Source organism: Ascaphus truei, chromosome 8, assembly GCF_040206685.1.
Source record: "Ascaphus truei isolate aAscTru1 chromosome 8, aAscTru1.hap1, whole genome shotgun sequence".
Lineage (NCBI taxonomy): Eukaryota > Metazoa > Chordata > Amphibia > Anura > Ascaphidae > Ascaphus > Ascaphus truei.
The window spans coordinates 24,723,318-24,741,934 of NC_134490.1; the positions used below are offsets into that span (position 1 = coordinate 24,723,318).

Below are 18,617 nucleotides of genomic sequence, written 5' to 3' on the forward strand. Positions count from 1 at the left end.
GGGAGGGAGAGATGAGTGCCGGAGAGAGGTAGGTGTGTGTGTGTGTGTCGCGAGCCGAGGGGGAAGAGAGTGGCAGTTGGGTGACGTCACACACAGCAATCTGATTGGCCAGAGGCTGAGGACCAATCAGATTCACCGCAGATAGCACTAACCGCACTAACCATTCGATTTTATATATTATAAGATATCAAACTGTAATACAAATTAAGTGGGTTTTTTTGGGGGGTGCGGGGGAGTGTTTGTTTTTAATTATATTACATTTGAATTAAATAAAACACAATAACAACCTGTCCTGGAACAGTGCAAAAGGACAGGAATGAACCAAGGACAGTGACATGTTGAATAACATAAATGAACGGATTGACACATTAAAAGATATACATATACACACACTAACTTAACGTTTCCATGGTAAACAAGTTGTGGGTGATTTTACAACCTCAACCTAATGTCTTTTGGTGACAAGGCTGTTTGTTAGGCTACAGCCCCAGTGTTAAGAGCTGCACGCGAATGCCTGGCGTCCAGGCTGCGCGTGCACAGATAAAAGTCGCGATCTGCGGTCTGTAGGGGAGCGATAGGAGGCGTGGCCAAGACGGGGCATATCTGCCCTTCCATTGGCTGCCAGTCGACCTCATGATCGCGTTGCGGCACGGGAAGACAAAATTCTCGTCTTCCCTGCCAGCGTACGCGTCATCGCACTCTGTGCGTACACACATACACACACACACACGTCCCGCAGCGGCCACTGGGGACCTGGCCTTAGTCCCAGCCCAAAGTAATTTGCTCTTTTTGCCTTGTTCCTTGTTTGTACAGTAATTATGAAGCCATCATTAGCCAAGCAGATAAACATAGGAGCCGATGTGCTTAAAATCACGCAGATATAGCAAAACTCATTTATCACAAGTCAATAAAGTTAAACAAATACCAAGTGTGGTTGAATCTTTCTAAGGAGGCCAATTACACAGACAAGTGGTTTACAAAAAAAGTTGCTTGACTGGTTACATGGGACCGCCCCTTTAAAGAGGCAGTCAGCGCTGTGTGTATATGTATGAGGAAATCCCCCTCTGTGGGATCGAAAAGTCGGATTTTTGTGTCTGTTACAATACAATTCTTTGTACACTGCCTCTCTTTGCTGTTCCGCTGACCTGCTGTATGGCAACGGTGTGTGTGTGTGTGTGTGTGTGTGTGTGTGTGTGTGTGTGTGTGTGTGTGTGTGTGTGTGTGTGTGTGTGTGTGTATATGCATGTGTATGTATGTGTATATGCGTCTGTGTAAGCGTGTATGAACACCTAAAGAGAAAGTATCCCACAATAGCACTCTGGTTTACCAAGAGATAATCAATTTTATTATAGAAAAGGTGTACGTACATAGGTGTATGTATACGCACGTCCGTACATACGTGTAATGTATACGCACGTGTGGCTATGTATATGTACGCATGTGGTGTGGCTATGTATATGTACGCATGTTTGTATATGTACATGTGTGCGCGTGTGTATGTGTGTATGTAAAATAGATGGGGTTGCCAATTTAAGATGCTCTGCAAAATAGTATGCAAAGATATTTTAAGGATGAAGGATTTGACGAGTGAAAAATTTGAGTGGGATGAAAATGTAAAGTTAAAAGCAATTCGTGTGTGTGTGTGTGTGTGTGTGTGTGTGTGTGTGTGTGTGTGTGTGTGTGTGTGTGTGTGTGTGTGTATATATATATATATATATGTATATATGTATATACACACACACATATACACATACACACACACATATACACATACACACACACATATACACATACACATACACACACACATACACATACACATACACATACACATACACATACACATACACATACACATACATATACATATACATATATATATATGTATACACATGTAGAGGTATCAGTACCGTGTTAGCCGAGCTTCAATAATCAAAAAATAAATAGATGATACCGTTCTGTGGCTAACGAAATGCTTTTATTTGTGCGAGCTTTCGAGATACACTGATCTCTTCTTCCGGCGATGTTACAATGAATGAAGCAAAAGGTATACTTAAAAACAGTGTCTCTTGGGAATGTTATCTGTGCTGTTCCTTCCCCCGGTGTGGATGTGTTTTATGGCTAGAGGTGTCAAAAGTTACTGAAAGCAAGTGAAGAAAGAGTGTGTATGTGTATCAGTGTGAATAAAAATGAATGGAGAGCCCACAGTATATACAGTGCTTTACACAAGGTGTGTGTGGAGTGGGAGTGGATATAAATGGTGTGGGTGGGTGTGGAAATGTGAGAGTTTGTAGCACAACTAAAAGTGTGTGTGGATACTAAGTGGTCCCTATTGGTGTATAGGGATGGAAAAACAAGGAGTATTAGTATGTGTGAGAGACAGCTGTGTGTGCATACATATAGCACAGTATGTACAGACATGGCCTTTAGCGCTCATGGGACTAGAGTTCATTAGTGTCAGTAATGACTCATAAAATTTCGATCTCTGTTTAGGCCACTGCTAAGTGTCCCGAACAGTTGCATAAATTTGTATTCATGCAACCGGCTCTCTTTCGGGGTTTTAAGATTACCTTTGAGTATGGCAACCCTCAGATCGTTCATCTTATGGCCAGTGTCAGAGAAATGTTCGCCAACAGGACTGTCTCTTGTACCGCGTGTGATGCTGTGGCGATGCAGGTTCATTCTCTTGTTTAGCCCCTGCCCTGTCTCACCTATGTAGTAGCAGCCCCCTGGGCATTTCATGCACATGATGAGGTACACGACATTGCTGGAAGAACAGGTGAACCTTCCTCTGATTTTGTATTCCCGATTCCTGTGTGGTATTTGTATTGTGTCCACTGTGTAGAGTATTGCGCAGGTTTTGCATCTTGGGTCCTGGCATGGTTTTGTCCCGCATTCAGTTGTACTGCTGAATACTTTACTCCTCACCATAATATTCTTGAGATTATGGGGTTGTCTGTATGATAATAAGGGTGCTTCAGGGAAGACAACAGGTCCCTGAAGCACCCTTATTATCATACAGACAACCCCATAATCTCAAGAATATTATGGTGAGAAGTAAAGTATTCAGCAGTACAACTGAATGCGGGACAAAACCATGCCAGGACCCAAGATGCAAAACCTGCGCAATGCTCTACACAGCGGACACAATACAAATACCACACAGGAATCGGGAATACAAAATCAGAGGAAGGTTCACCTGTTCTTCCAGCAATGTCGTGTACCTCATCATGTGCATGAAATGCCCAGGGGGCTGCTACTACATAGGTGAGACAGGGCAGGGGCTAAACAAGAGAATGAACCTGCATCGCCACAGCATCACACGCGGTACAAGAGACAATAGTGTTGGCGAACATTTCTCTGACACTGGCCATAAGATGAACGATCTGAGGGTTGCCATACTCAAAGGTAATCTTAAAACCCCGAAAGAGAGCCGGTTGCATGAATACAAATTTATGCAACTGTTCGGGACACATAGCAGTGGCCTAAACAGAGATCGAAATTTTATGAGTCATTACTGACACTAGTGAACTCTCGTCCCATGAGCGCTAAAGGCCATGTCTGTACATACTGTGCTATATGTATGCACACACAGCTGTCTCTCACACATACTAATACTCCTTGTTTTTCCATCCCTATACACCAATAGGGACCACTTAGTATCCACACACACTTTTAGTTGTGCTACAAACTCTCACATTTCCACACCCACCCACACCATTTATATCTACTCCCACTCCACACACACCTTGTGTAAAGCACTGTATATACTGTGGGCTCTCCATTCATTTTTATTCACACTGATACACATACACACTCTTTCTTCACTTGCTTTCAGTAACTTTTGACACCTCTAGCCATAAAACACATCCACACCGGGGGAAGGAACAGCACAGATAACATTCCCAAGAGACACTGCTTTTAAGTATACCTTTTGCTTCATTCATTGTAACATCGCCGGAAGAAGAGATCAGTGTATCTCGAAAGCTCGCACAAATAAAAGCATTTCGTTAGCCACAGAACGGTATCATCTATTTATTTTTTGATTATATATATATATATATATATATATATATAAAGTATATATTTTTTCCCCCACAGTCTGAAGCTTTAACTAGACAATGAAAGGGTTAAGAGACATATTGCATGGGTGGCCAACTCCAGTCATCAAGGGCCACAAACAGGTCAGGTTGAGGATCGGTCTGCTTCAGCACAGTTGGCACAATCAGTGGCTCAGATGAAAACCGAGCCATCTGTGCCGAAGCAGGGATATCCTGAAAACCTGACCTGTTGGTGGCCCTTGAGGAATGGAGTTGGGCACTCGCAACATACTGTATACAAAATGTTTTAGTGGTAGAGGGGCTGGGGCCCTCTGCCACATTGCGATCACGTGGCTGGTCCCACAAGTGAACCCAGCGCCACTGATTACAGAAGAATGCAATCTCTGGAGTGCCAGGCCCCATGATGTGGTGGCTCCGTCTCAGGGCATTCATAGGGGTCAACGTCAAAATCAGAGAAAAGATGTCTCCTACCATAAAACAAAAAAAAAAAAAAAAAAAAACTATGGTATTTTGTGGTTTAAAACAAATGCACCCAATTTACAAATCGCCCCTGTCATACTTTCCTGCTCCCAATACAGACAGTGTGAGTCACTCTGATTACATGGCATCTGGTAGGAATGAGGTGGGCAACTAATAGCACAATTCTCTTGCATATCGTTCACTGCCATAATCTTATATCCATTCGATTCAGTTCCTTTTATATGTGCAATACCATGTTGACGGCTAAACATTTCTCAAAGACTAGAACAATCTCTTCCACAAACAAACGTAATGGTGCTAAAAACAAATTTTGCGGCGCTTTTTTTTCTTGGGATTTACAAATTGCAGTACTTCAGAGTCTTTGAATCAAGGGTTTCCTTTACCCTTTTCCTCACCCTGTCCTTATCCTAGAGCCAATAAAGATAAGGCGAAAGGGGGGCTTTGCTAATACCAACTCTTGTTGAACACAGTGACATCAGATCGAGGAAATCAAACCCCTCCCAAGTCTCACTGTGTTCACAAATACACCAATTTAAAAGTTTAAAAAAAAAAAAAAAAAAACCCCCACAGGTGTCAAATTATCTAGATATGATCCTGTAAAACACGTCACTGTCGTTAATACAGGAGTGCCCAAGCCACCCCCTAAACAGGACAGGTTTTCAGGATATCCCAGCTTCAGCACAGGCGGCTCAATCCGTCCCTGCTGAAGCAGAGGCGGCCCAATCCGTCCCTACTTCAGCCACCACTTCAGCACAGGTTCACCTGTGCTGAAGCTGGGATAACCTGAAAACTTGAACTGTTAGGGGTGCTTGAGGATTGGAGTTGACCACCCCTGCGTTGGTACATGGGGGCCCATGGCTAGTGAAAAGGCCAATGCATGTTAGACACGTTTCCTGCATCCTCTGTCAGAAGATCAATCACAATGTGAGGGGAGGGATTCTCTTTGCACAGACCTAATCACACTGACATAACTCAACAAGCAGAAGTTATTGAAAAGGAAACCCTTACATACTTCACCTTACCAATTAGAAGCAGCAATGCCCTAGAAGCCTATGTGAGTAGAATTCATAGAATGTATCTTGCCTGAGCATGTCCTGCTCTTTATTAAAAACACCAAAAAAACACACAAAACACGGGGTTAACCTTCAGACTGCACTGGAGAGGTTCATTTTAATCTCCCAGACACATTTCAAAACGTGTAGAACTCTTGCACAGCGCATACGTTTTGAACAATAACAGTTAGAAAAGACCAGATGCAATCAAAATATTTAAAAAATGGACAAAATAACAATATGGCGTTCAGTGCAGATTGTGACTTTCCCCCATATTGATTATTTTACATAAATCACCACCACAGGATTCCCTGCAGCTAAATCCCACTATTTGTAGATCCAGGTCGTCCGATGAACTTGCTATTGGCCCGCGGCACCCACAATATTTGGCAGCCATTTTGACTACACCAAAGGGGGAAAGAGTACCAGCAATTAAACTGATCAGTATCTCAGGGTTCCCGGGATACCGGTTTAGATGCCGGTTCAAAGGAGGTAAAAACAGCGCGGTCCAGCTCCGGAGGTCCCACCCCAACTCGAATGCTATACAGATAAATAAAATGGATAGGGAAGGCAGGTTGGTGGCTTTTAAAAACAAAACCCCACTGTGATAAAGATAAAAATGTTAATCACTCATTGAGATTTAACCCCTGAAATGCCCTTTACATTGGTTCATCTCGGTCCTAATTGTGAGTGCCCCTTTAAAGGTGTATTTGAGATTTCCAAGCTGTGACGTATGGTTATAGCTCCGGTGACACGCGAGCTGAGGAAGTCTGTCTTACCGTTTACGACAAAAAGCAAACCCGTCAGTTGCAGAGTGAAAGGCACAAGACTCACCTTTGAATGTACTGCTGGATGCAATCAAAGCTCCCTTGGGGACTGTCTCTGCCAACGTTTGACAGATAAAACGTGAACGTTCGTACTTCCGTCGGGCTGTCTGGCCTGGGAATCGTGATTTGCTGTGATAAGGAAGGGGAGCAGGAAAGGAGGTTAATCAAAATGCAGAGCACCCTGCACAAAGCTAAATGGACACCTGACAAGTCTAGTCTGGAGATATACAACAGCTGTGGTACAGTACAAAGGAATATATAAAATATATATCCAGACATATGTATAGATCCATGGATTGGTCTGTGCACATGTATGCACACTCAGATTATGCACAGTATGAACAGCGGGGGTGGTGCAGAAATGTGTGTACACACACAGATGTAGGGGACATTAACGTAACGCATTGGATTGAGAACCAATTTAATATTGCGTTAAAATGATGGGCGCATTACACCTTATTTTACGGTAGCTGCATTAAAGTTTGTGATAAACGTGCACAGTAACGGGCGTAATCACGTATGGTATGGCTGGTGTTGAAAAAAACATACAAATCTAAGGAGCCAGACAGAGTTTGGCTGTGGCACTGTGTCAAACCCCCCTCATATATACATCTCTACATATAACTATATATAAACACACGTAAGAAAAACAATGTATTTCTGTTTAGTACACCTGCAACACTTGAGAATGAGACTGAAGCATTAAACATAGCTATTAACAATAGCTACAGAGCGAGAGGCAAGATATGCATGCGAAGAAACATCTGTATATGAACAGTCGCCTATGGCAGGGGTCGGCAACCTGCAGCTCCCAAGCCACATGCGGCTCTTTCCGCACCTAATGGCAGCTCTCCCTTAGTCCACATAGAGTTGCCGGCTGGGAGAGAGCCAGGACAAGTGTCCCGGGTCCGGTGGCTGCGGGGGGCCTGGCCGGCGTTGGAGTTGGGCCTCTTGTTCCCGCCAGCCCCGGCTCTCCCCAGCTGCGGGCGTGCGCCTCTCCTGCACTGTCCAACGTCGGGCCTCTCTGGGACGTCGGCAGCTGCACAGCTTCTGGCACGCACCGGCACGAGGGGCCCGGCGTGGGACAGTGCAGGAGAAAGGCTGGCCCACAGCAGAGGTCGGCAGCAACAAGCGGCCCGACTCCAGCACACGCACCCCCCCCCTCACATCTGCGTGGGAGGGAGGCAGGCCCAAGGTGTGTGTCTCCCCAAAAAAACTGAAATAAAATAAACATGCCGCATGCCAAACACTTCCGCTTTATAGAGAATAGGAATGAATCAGAGCTCAACTTCCAGTGACAAAACAGTGACATTCAGGTTTTTGTTTTTTTAACCAAGATAATGGCATTTTAATGGAAAAGTGCTCAATTGTATCAGTGATATGCCACTTAAGTCTATTAAACACTGATGCTAAAAATCTGAGACTCAGAAATTAAAGTACAGTAATGATTCGATCCAGGTCTGTACAATTGTGGGTAGTGTATGTATGTATTTGAGAGGGGGGCAAGTGTATGTATATGCATGCGAGATGGGGGTTCAGTGTATGTATGTATTTGAGGGGGGGCGAGTGTATGTATAGTATGTATTTGAGGGGGGGGCAGCAAGTGTATGTATGTATTTGAGGAGGGCGAGTGTATGTACAGAATGTATTTGAGGGGGAGTGTATGGCTGTATGTATTTGAGGGGTTGGGGACATATTCCAAATGTAGCGATTATTCACCAGAAAGTGAAGCCACGCAAGCCCTCAAACATATATAGCTTTTTTTGAGTGAGTCTGCATCTACTTTGTTTTTTGGATGGAACAGTGTAAAGCAACAGTGTTAAAAGGAAGACCTTCCAACAGGAGCCCACAGTGCCGAGTGGCTGAAAACCTTCCTGCTCTCAGGGTTTGGATTTTTCCCCGCCCCCAGATAATTGAATCTGTGCCGGGTTCGATTCCTTTGATAGACTTATTTCTCCATTTATTTATTTACTTATAAGTGAGGGCAGGGGGTTATTGAGTTTTGTGGGGGAGGGGTGTGTGTGTGTGAATTGAGTGTGTTGGGTGATTGAGTGCGGGGGGGGGGGGGGAGTGAGAGAGGGAGCAGAAGTAAATAAATACACAGAACCAGGCATTTTTGTTTTTACATTTATTTTGCGTTTTTTTGCCCATGGAAATGACATGGTTTTGTACAGATAAACAATGGAAAAAAAACGAAATAAAGGGACTTATTGTGAGATGCATTTTATTCCCCCATGTATGTTTTCCTTTCCCTAAGGCTGTGCTTATAGTGCCGGCGCGGCAAAACAAATGCATCGTCGCCGTTGCGTGCGCTTATAGTGCCAAAAATTTGGTAGTCACTGTTACTTGATTTTTTCGGCGACGGTGACCCCTTGCGGCCAATTGGGAGCTTCTCCGTGCCTCTGCCCGCCCCTTTCATGACGTCGCCCAAAACTAAAGTGCAACTCTAGCGATTGGCGACGGGTGACATCATCGGTCGAGTCGCCAGCACTATAAGCGCAGTCTAATTCTGATTGAAGTGTCGTATGTTAATGCTTATACAGTACATGCCTATTAGTGTGTGTACAGTATATGCGTGTGTGTGTAGTAATATTCATGGATTGTTGCAGGTCTCTGAATATTTTGGACAAATATATTTTTTTATAAAATAGCTCCTCTTCCTTGGAAGGTCGCAGACCCCCGGCCTGTGGCTTCAGCAATGTGGAATTCCAAGACCAGAAAGCAGCTAAAGGTTACAATAATCAAGACAATCAAGACAATGCCTACAAGAACAGGCGCAGTATATTCACCCCATTAGGGCGAGAAACTTGGCACGAGAACATTTCCCATACTTCTCACTAATCATTCTGCTCCACGCACCTTTTTCACGCAAGCTGATCGGAAAGAAACCGCCCAACCAACGGACACGAGTATGAGATTTGTTTGTTTCAGTAATGAAAGCTCGCCGTGTTATGCAAATCTTGGTAAGTTCCCTTGAAAAGGTATATGGTTACAATTACTTGGGGTTAGCTTGGGGTCACTGGCGCCTCAAAAGAAGTCTGAGAATGTGCTTAAGCCACCCTTGTCCTGCATATGTTTAATTATACAGTCAATGTTTGGGAATTTAAATAATATACACACACTGAAATACAGAACTGTTGTACATTTAAGGAAAGTTGCTGGCTATGCAGTAGAACACTTGATTGTAAAACATAAATACACACAGAGAAACGTGTAGCAGGTAACGGTTAAGCAAACTCGCAGTACAATAGATTCTGTTTGCACAACAGGTGTTATTGAGTTAGTGGCGTTACCTGCAGCCCTGACTTCCCAGCATAGCCTTTTGCAAGCTTTGCGAGTTGCTGGCTAACCGCACAAGATGAGCAGTGTGAATCACACACAGGGCAGAACACAATATTTTGCTGCCCTGCATGTTTGTCTGCGGTATTTAGGGATAAAAAATAAATTTAAAAAAAAGCAAGGCATGGTTATCCAAATTTTATTAAACTTAATGGTGCAGTGCCAAGTGAGATCAAAGTGAATACGGAACATGTGTAGAGTATGTTAATGCCAGGAGATTGGGGATTTAACATCCAAGGCTAAAATAAACTAAGGTTTTACAACAGATAGGAACATGGGCAAATTAGGTGGGCCAGGTGCTTCTTATCTGCCGTCAAATTCTACGCATGTTTAAAATGAAAAACCTTGGATTTTTTTCCCTCTTCAATCCTGAAATGTTCCCTTTGTTTTCATTTTTCCAAAAGACTCGGAAAAGGATTAGATGTCGTTTCCTCAACTCCAACTAGAAGATTAAGGTCAGATTCAATAAGGTAGGGGCACAGCACAAGGAAATGGCAAAGGCACAGACCGTAAATTCAGACTCGTAGGTTGTAATATTTTGTAGGGTCTATCAGATGAAATTAGTGTATAGAGCTTTGTAAACCTCACAGGTTTCTTCGTCAAGTGTAAGGTCAAATGTCTTTTCAAGAAACCCTTTCCAATAAACGATTGAAATCTACTCAATTGCATTATTTTATTTTTTTTAAAAGGTAACCATCGTACTGACACTAGTTGAACCTAGGTTTGACTGCACTTGTAACCTGGATTCCCAGAGCACCAGTCCCCCTTGATCTGCATCATTTGGTCATTTGGCCCCATGATGATGCAAAAGAAAGAGCATCGTCCTTGTCCTTTCAGATCAGTCACTGCTCCCCTGGAACAGGGGTGCTCAGTCAGTCTTCAAGACTTCCCCCTTGTCCCCCAAGGTCAGGGTTTAAGGATATTCCTGCTTAAGCACAGTGGCTCAGGCTTGACGTGTTGGGTTGGGGGGAGTCTTGAGGACTGGAGTTGAGCACCCCCTGCTCTAAACCCACCCCCTAGCAAACATGCCCCCTCTGTGACAGTACGAACGTCATCAGTGCAATTAAAATGGTTAACAAAAAAAACACCCAGAAGATACGCATACTGCCCTTTTGGTGCAGATGGTTATACAGCTGTCAAATGCTCTGTCCTCCGAGATACAAACGGAGAGAAAAAAAAGACAAATAAAACCTTTCACTGCCTCCTCTCGTTGAACTTGCCCCCCTCCCCCTCCCAAGCTGTACCTTTGACCTTTACTTGGCTATGTTATTAATTAAACAGCTGACAACAAAGCACAGAGAGGTCAGCTCCATACTGCTGGCAGCCTCTCTTTCCACCCATAATGCCCCTGCGTGTGTCTCAATGTTTCACTCTAATGGCTATGTCAGATGGAATCACACAGCTTAATCCTCCCCCACTGCCCTCTTTCATTGAGCCAGGGACTAGAATTACACACTAGCGACAGCTCTTTCCATTGACAAACGGGCTCTAGAAGCTTTTTGGTTGACCATAGCGGAACAATGAGGCATCCCCGGCAAAAACAATTGCCTACATGTTGCTGTTAATTAACTAATTACAGTGACATGTTTAATAACGTAACATAATACATTTAAATATTTTTGGAAACTTTAGGTTTCTATTACGATCTTGAGGTAGACTAGGGGTGGCCAAGTCTAGTCCTCAAGGGCCACCAACTGGTCAGATTTTAAATAATATGCCTGCTTCAGCACAGGTGGCACAGACAGACACTGTACTAAATCAGGGATATCGTTAAAACCCAACCTGTTTGTGGCCCTTGAGGATTAGAGTTGGCCACCCCTGAGGTAGAGTAAATACACTTTGCTGCATTTCAGGAACCTGATGGACACAGGATTTCTGGGATTACATACCCTTTAATGCGCCTTTCTTTAGCATCTGTGGCTCACCTATTTATTTTCACCTCGTTTCTTTAGCACTGTATTTTTGGATCTACTATTTGCCATCATGGCCTGCGGCATTTTCCAGTTGTATACATGCTCTCCTGGTTGCTATGGTTATGTTTCAGCTCCCAGTAGGGTCTTTGGTTTATTTACGTGCTCAGTCTGGGTGGTGGAGGGGGGGGGGGGGAGGGGGTGTGGCAGCTGATGCCATGCGTCACTGCGTCCGTTTCCTGCCACCCCACACCGTTGGGAAACTGGTAGACCCTGTACTTAAAGCTGCAGTTCAGTCTTTTTTTTTTAAATTTATTTTTTTACTTCAATAGTTTCATGTGGGCAATCTCTAATTACCTAAAGAACTGTATAGCTACAGGTCAATTGGTTCTCCATGTATTGATAGGCGAAATTTGGTGACATAATTAGTGAAGGGATCTGTTTTTCTTCTGCTTCTGTGTCTCAGTGGAAGCTCACGAATATTCATGAGCACTCCTGCACTGACATGTGCAGAGGGAGGGCAGGGCTGACAAAGGGGTGTGCCAGGGCTTGTGACAGGACATGAAGGGGCAGTGCCTTAGCAAATGGCTGTTAAAATAGAATACAAGAAAATTGGTCTTTCAAAGTTGTTTTTTTAAAAACAGAAAATGCTAAAAGTATTTTTTCTTACTTCAGAACTGATTTATTAAAAAAAATACACATGCAGGATATTGACTGAACTGCAGGTTTAATGCACGGTTATTTAATATTGCATTAGTCCATTGTATTAAGGGCCCTGAGGAAGGTGCAACTGGGGCCAAAATGTCAGCATCACATTACGCAGTAAATATTTTGTTAGAATACACTTAGTGTTCATCTTACTACCATACCGAGGTAGGACACCAGTTTCAGTTGAAGCCACCAACACATTATAAAACCCTATCATAGCCTCATTTTTGCTACATTGAGTAACCAGCAGTCTCTGCCAATGATGGCACCATAACTAGTTTAACAAGATAAAAAGGGGAATAGTAGTAATTATCAGATTACATTAGAATTACAACGACCCAAAGAAAAGATGCACCGATATATACGGGAACTAATGGGGAAAAAAAAAAATCTTTGAGGGTGATTGAATATTCAATCTGGTGTTGCAGTGGCCCCGCGCTCTTCCCCCAGGCATTTAATGCCGGGGTAAGAGGCGAGGCATCTGCAACAAGGAAACTTACCTTGTTTCAGACACGTCTCCATGGCAACGCGGTGTCAAATGACGCCGCGGGGTCATGTGATGTCACGCGACCCTGTCATTTGACGCCTGTGGAAGGTAGGAGAGGGGGCGCGAGACCGGGGGAGGCAGCTTATAAAGTCTGTGGAGCACTGAACGGAAGAGGACCCTGTGTTATCTGAGGAGTGACCACATGATCACAATGGGGCGAATGGGTTAAAGTGAGCAACAGTATCTACCGCAGGAATACCAGATGGTACCAGATTCATTAGAGACACTGCAGCAAAAGTAGCCCCTCCAGAAGGAGTGGCTCAGTGAGTAAAGACACTGTCTGGCACTGAGATTTTGTACCTCATTTTTAAATAATTATACAACATTTGGGCACTAACATCTATATCCTCTTTGTAGCCTGACCTGCCTCCCATTTTCTGTCTTAATTTATATGGACTTTTCTTTTTATACAGTGTTAGTCTTCCCCTCACATCGTATTGTGCGTCACAATATGTTGGTGTCATATAGATAGAAGATAACCGCACCATTAGAGAGGGCCTTTTTAACATTGGTTAAAAAATGTTTCGGTTTGTTTTGAACTCCAAAAACTAGTAGTGCTGTTCACATAATGAGTACCCCTTAGTACAGGGATGGTGAACCTTTTAAGGGCCAAGTGCTGAAACGCATTGAAAAAAAATATTTCTGACCCCCACAATATACACACACGTTCACACATACACACACGTGCACACTATCCCCCCCCACCCCGCAATACACACTATCCCCCCCCACCCCGCAATACACACTATCCCCCCACCCTCCCCGCAATACACACTATATAAGAAGGAGTGGCACTGTCTGGCACTGAGTTTGAAGCAGGGGAACCTGGTTCAATTCCCGGGGTCGGCTCCTTGTGACCTTGGGCAAGTCACTTTATCTCCCTGTGCCTCAGGCACCAAAAAATAGACTAAGCTCCACGGGCAGGGACCTGTGCCTGCAAAATGTCTCTGTAAAGCACTACGTAAAACTAGCAGCGTTATACAAGAACCTGCTATTATTATTACCTAAAAGGCTGCTTTGGAAAAGTATGACAGAAAATGAATAAGGCCTTGGGCATGGTCAGCGCGTAATGAGGCGCACTTTTACTTACCTGTGAGCCCCTACAGCCGCAATGAGAGCAGCTTTAGTAGGGGCTCGCCTACGCTTCCGCAAGCGGGTGGAAGCGTAGGGCCGGTCACGTGAGCGGTTCGCCCAATGAGGGCGAACCAGCTCTGTGACGTCACTGGCCCGCCCGCCGACACGCCCCCGGACGACGCGCTGTCCAAGGCCAGAGAAAGCACCCGCTTTCCCTGAGCCTCAGCGTGCCTCCACACGCCAGCAGGAACCCTGGCCGAGGCCTACGATGCAGAGCCCCTGAAGAGGCAACAGTCTCACAGACCAGCGTCCACTGGAACTGCAACCAACTGAAAGCACTCTGCTATATAAACACTTCTTATTCTCAGCTAATTATTGTAACAGTGTTAATACTGTACTGTAATGGTTGTTTCAGTCTGGTATTTTAACTCCTATGTTGCCAGATGGGCCAAGAACGCTTTGAAAACAGCATCAAGTGCTGAAATCAAGACACCAGGGATATACAATCTATGCCGATTTGTTAAGCGCCATGTGCTTTTCCTTAATATTGTATTGGTTTCGATTTGGAAGACGTCTTTTTAACGGGCGGAATATAGTTTTGTATTTGCACCAGAACTGTACGATTTTCAGCTCTGTTTGCACCAACTGTTGCGACAAACTAGATTTCGCCCTCTCTGGGAGACGCGTACCATAGGGTGTGGAAAGTATATATGGATCTCAACGCCAGTGTCCCCATCATTAAATTCTACAGTTCTGATATTTCATTGGCAAGTACCACACATACATTACCTATATGGTCTCTGGTTAGAAGCTTGAAATCTAACTGAGGAATAAATGCACTAACTCCCAAGCCACAGCAATCAGCATTGAGTTTTAAATCTTTTGCTGTGTGCAAAATCTCAGCCAGCCTAAATATTGTTTTCTTGAAATTAGATAAAAATTTCTCCAAGACAGAAATCTATTGCATGCTGCACTATTCTCCAAATACAAAATCACCGTGCGTTTTCTATATTCTGCTGCACTGTAATTGTGATTTATGTAGCAAATTGTCGTTGCAGTTCAGACCCCTTTTGCATTAATGGGAGGTTTTCATCAGCTTGGGATACATGGAGTTAATTGGTTGTATTTTGTAGGCTACTTTTTCAATTGTGCAACTAACAAGAATAATCAGCTTTTCATTGTCACTATGACATGTAAAAATAGCTTGGGAAGAAAAGGTACCAATCTATCATTGCCGGGTTTGAACACTGTTGCTATAGCAGCTGTTCCACTCATTCTCAGGCTTAATACAAAACGTGTCAGGCTTATGAAAACAGTTGGGAAAACCTACCTGCCCTAAATTCTCGCAAACACCATTATAACCTGGTTCACAAGATCGTTAAAAGTGCAGCTCTCCCTAAAAATGGCTCATCTTGAAAGTGTTAAATGTGATGTCCATTAAAGCAGATCCCTAACATTTTGCTTTTGATTTAATTTTAATTCTTATTTACAAAAAACAAAACAAAAAGGCCCTAAGCCTGCAATAGTGTTCACACGGCAACTCCTGCTGCTTATTCTCAGGTTGAGGCCCCGGTGGCGGGGCGTGCAGCTGATATGCCCGGTCTGCGGTGAGCTGCAGGGGGAAAGACTGGGGTAAGCGTGGCGGGGGTCGCGGCCACGATGTCACCCGGCATGTTCGCCCTCATTGGCTGAACTGCCGGGGGGCGTGGCCAGTGCTCCATCACAAGCACAGATTTCCCGTCTTTAGGGAAATCTGTTGGTACAATGCGGCGGGCCAGGTAGTTAGCGGGCCCAGCCCCATTGAGGGGCGGTTCTTGTCCCCGCTAGCCTTTCTTGCTCCACCTCACAAGGCAGCACAGAGCTGTTCTCCATGCAGACTTCACAGGGCTTCAGTGAAGCTGTCCTATCCCGAGCCTGTCTGATAAGGTTCTTTGAAGTCAAATGAAGTGAGTGGAGATCATAAGCCATATTAATTTAGATTTTGGGCTTCTTGTAAAAATACAGTTTATAAAGAAGGTAGTGAGCAGGGGGAAGAAAAAAAAAAGTGGTGGTGAAAACAGATCCTGATGTATTGTATAATGACAATCTTGAAATAAATGTTGGCAGAAATATCACTTTAACAATGAGTGCCACAGGCCCTCCACGATCACGAGGCTGACCCTCTAAGCAATCACATGATTGCGGCGTCACCGATTATGAAAATGGAAGTCTGGTGGGGAGAGGGGGGCAGGGAATCCTCTATCTTTCCCTTGCCAAACAGTTCCAGATTGCGTTCTGCTATCTACCCCCACAAAAACTAGCAGAACTGGCCCCTGGAGGGCCAGAAACCAGGACGCAGAAGCTATGTTAAACGGCACTCAAATGGCTAATCTTTTACAATGTTAAAGACTCTAAAAATTTCCTTCTGTTTTAGTTTATTTATGCTTAAGATTGTAATAAATAAAATAAAAACATTCTGATCCATATTTGCCAAGCGGTACTATTACAAAAGACAACTTCTGGAGCTGGAAGACATGGAAATGGACTACAAGGTGCCCTCTGGCACTGAAAGGGGTGCTGAGGAATATGGTCCTTGGTTCCTTTAAGGTTTTGTCTTTAGCAACATACACACTTCCCAATAAAGCAAAAGCACGATCATTTAACACCTTCTCTATCATTATTAACCTGTGTTTCATAATTTGATGTGGTAATCTTCAGTATGGCCTTCTGAGGTCCACAGGATGCCACAAGGGCTGCTGGCGTGTTAGTTGCCTTTGTGACATCTATTGATCACGGCTTCATTCCTCATTTTTTGGGGAGATCACATCTACAGCTCTCCGGGAGCTGTATACACCCTCAGAATGGAAGAGCACTGACGAGGGCGGGTACTCGGGCGCTGTAGTCTTTCTAAACCCCACCCCTCCCCCCAAACAGTTCACTTTGTATGCTAATTTCTTCCCACTACGCCAAACACAATTACAACTGGTACGAAATATACAATATGCATTGGTTTGTTAATATTCTTAGAAAGAAGCAGAGCCCCTTCCAAAACTTCAGGGATGAGTTCGCAAACCAGATTAGACAACTATTCCGGTGGATATTTTTACATCAAATATTTCTCCAATACAAGGATACCGTACGTTTGAAATTCAACCACGTACGTGATCAAGATGAAAGAATAGAAAGCAAGGACGAAATGTACAAGACATTTTGTGAGGGCATCTGCTAAGTGGATTGACTTTATGCTAGATGTTCTTTAGCGTCTCAAGGCTGCAGCAAGATACAGGAGAGCTTCATATCTGGTATTTTACCAGTTTTGAACCAAAGACAGCACGATTATGCAGTTCTCCTTTACCCTTTATTATGCACCTCACACGTCCCTTCATTTCTTAGCCGCTCACTCCACCCCTCTGCACACGGCACATGGCAGGAAACGGTATACAAGTCTTTAATACCATTTCTTCCTTGCACGCACACCATCCTCACACTGCTATATACACCATGTGCTCTTGGTTCATGTCCCCACGGTCATCCACTACACAGGGAGGCGGTGTGGCTAAGACATTGGCTTTGGAAGTAGACAGCATCAGTTCATGAGCCTGTGACAGCTTCTGATTTTAGGTACAGATCGTGCTCTCTTCCTGGTAGGTTTCCCATTGCCAAAAAGGGTTAAAAAAAGACAAGCAACTTACCCCCTGGTTTCCTTGGAACCGGATGGCTGGCTTCAGAGTTATGGAGGCCTGAAAGACAAACAGAAGAGGGGAAATGTTACTAGTGGTCATAAATGATGCCAAGATCATTTTGTCATGGGAACCTTCCATGGGCAAAGGGTTAACGAGCTGCTCCATGATATTCCCGAAATGTATTTCTTAAATATATCACCATTATTGCTGTCAGAGGGGACTGTCTGGCAGCAAGAGTCATCTGTAAACAATTCACCTGAATGCATTATAGAAATAAGCCAGTACCAACATATCAAAGGATACACAGCACCCACTTGCTCTCACGAGGTCGGGGGTGACCAACTCCAGTCCTCAAGGGCCACGTGCAGGTCAGGTTTTCAGGATATGCCTGCTTCAGCACAGGTGGCTCACTGTTTGGAACCTGTGCTGAAGCAGGGATATCCCCAATACCTGACCTGTTGGTGGCCCTTGAGGACTACAGATGGTCACCACCTAGGTGTTTCAATAAACATCTCCCCTGCCACTGTACTGTAATATGCTGCTTGCCCTTTGGTATTAAAGTGGTTAAAGGGATAAGCCAATGTTATTTTGAAATGCCACCTTCACTGTCCCCTTTTTACCTAACTACACTGCATTGTAAAATCCTACCGATTTTCTTATTGATTTAAAACATTTTTGTGGTGTGTCGCAGATTTTATATATAGACGTCGCAAACCTGTGACGAAACGCGTCGGTCGTGAGGTTGCACAAACAGCCGCAGTGACGTCACTATGTGAGGAGATAACAGAGGGGAGCTTGCACCGCGTATTGTGCACCGGAGGTGTCTGTTTGACCTATCACCAGTTTACAGCTAACAACTTGGCACATCAGCTGACTGGTCTTGGAGAAGGCTGGGAAGTCCTACCCGGAACGATTTAGTGATCGACATCAGATCCGGAGAGACTATTCCACCATGTG

At 44.2% G+C, this 18,617-nt stretch overlaps 1 protein-coding gene across 2 annotated transcripts in view; it reads right to left on the minus strand.

The window, feature by feature from the left end:
- ELL (elongation factor for RNA polymerase II) overlaps positions 1-18,617 on the minus strand; it is a 113,260-nt gene that overhangs the window by 32,384 nt on the left and 62,259 nt on the right. For both annotated transcript variants that reach the window (XM_075610841.1, XM_075610840.1), the window contains exons 2-3: positions 17,670-17,717; positions 6,428-6,549 (exon numbers count right to left, since the gene is read on the minus strand). In XM_075610841.1, coding sequence (XP_075466956.1) covers positions 6,428-6,549; positions 17,670-17,717 — 170 coding nt within the window. The remainder of the gene's footprint in view (positions 1-6,427; positions 6,550-17,669; positions 17,718-18,617) is intronic.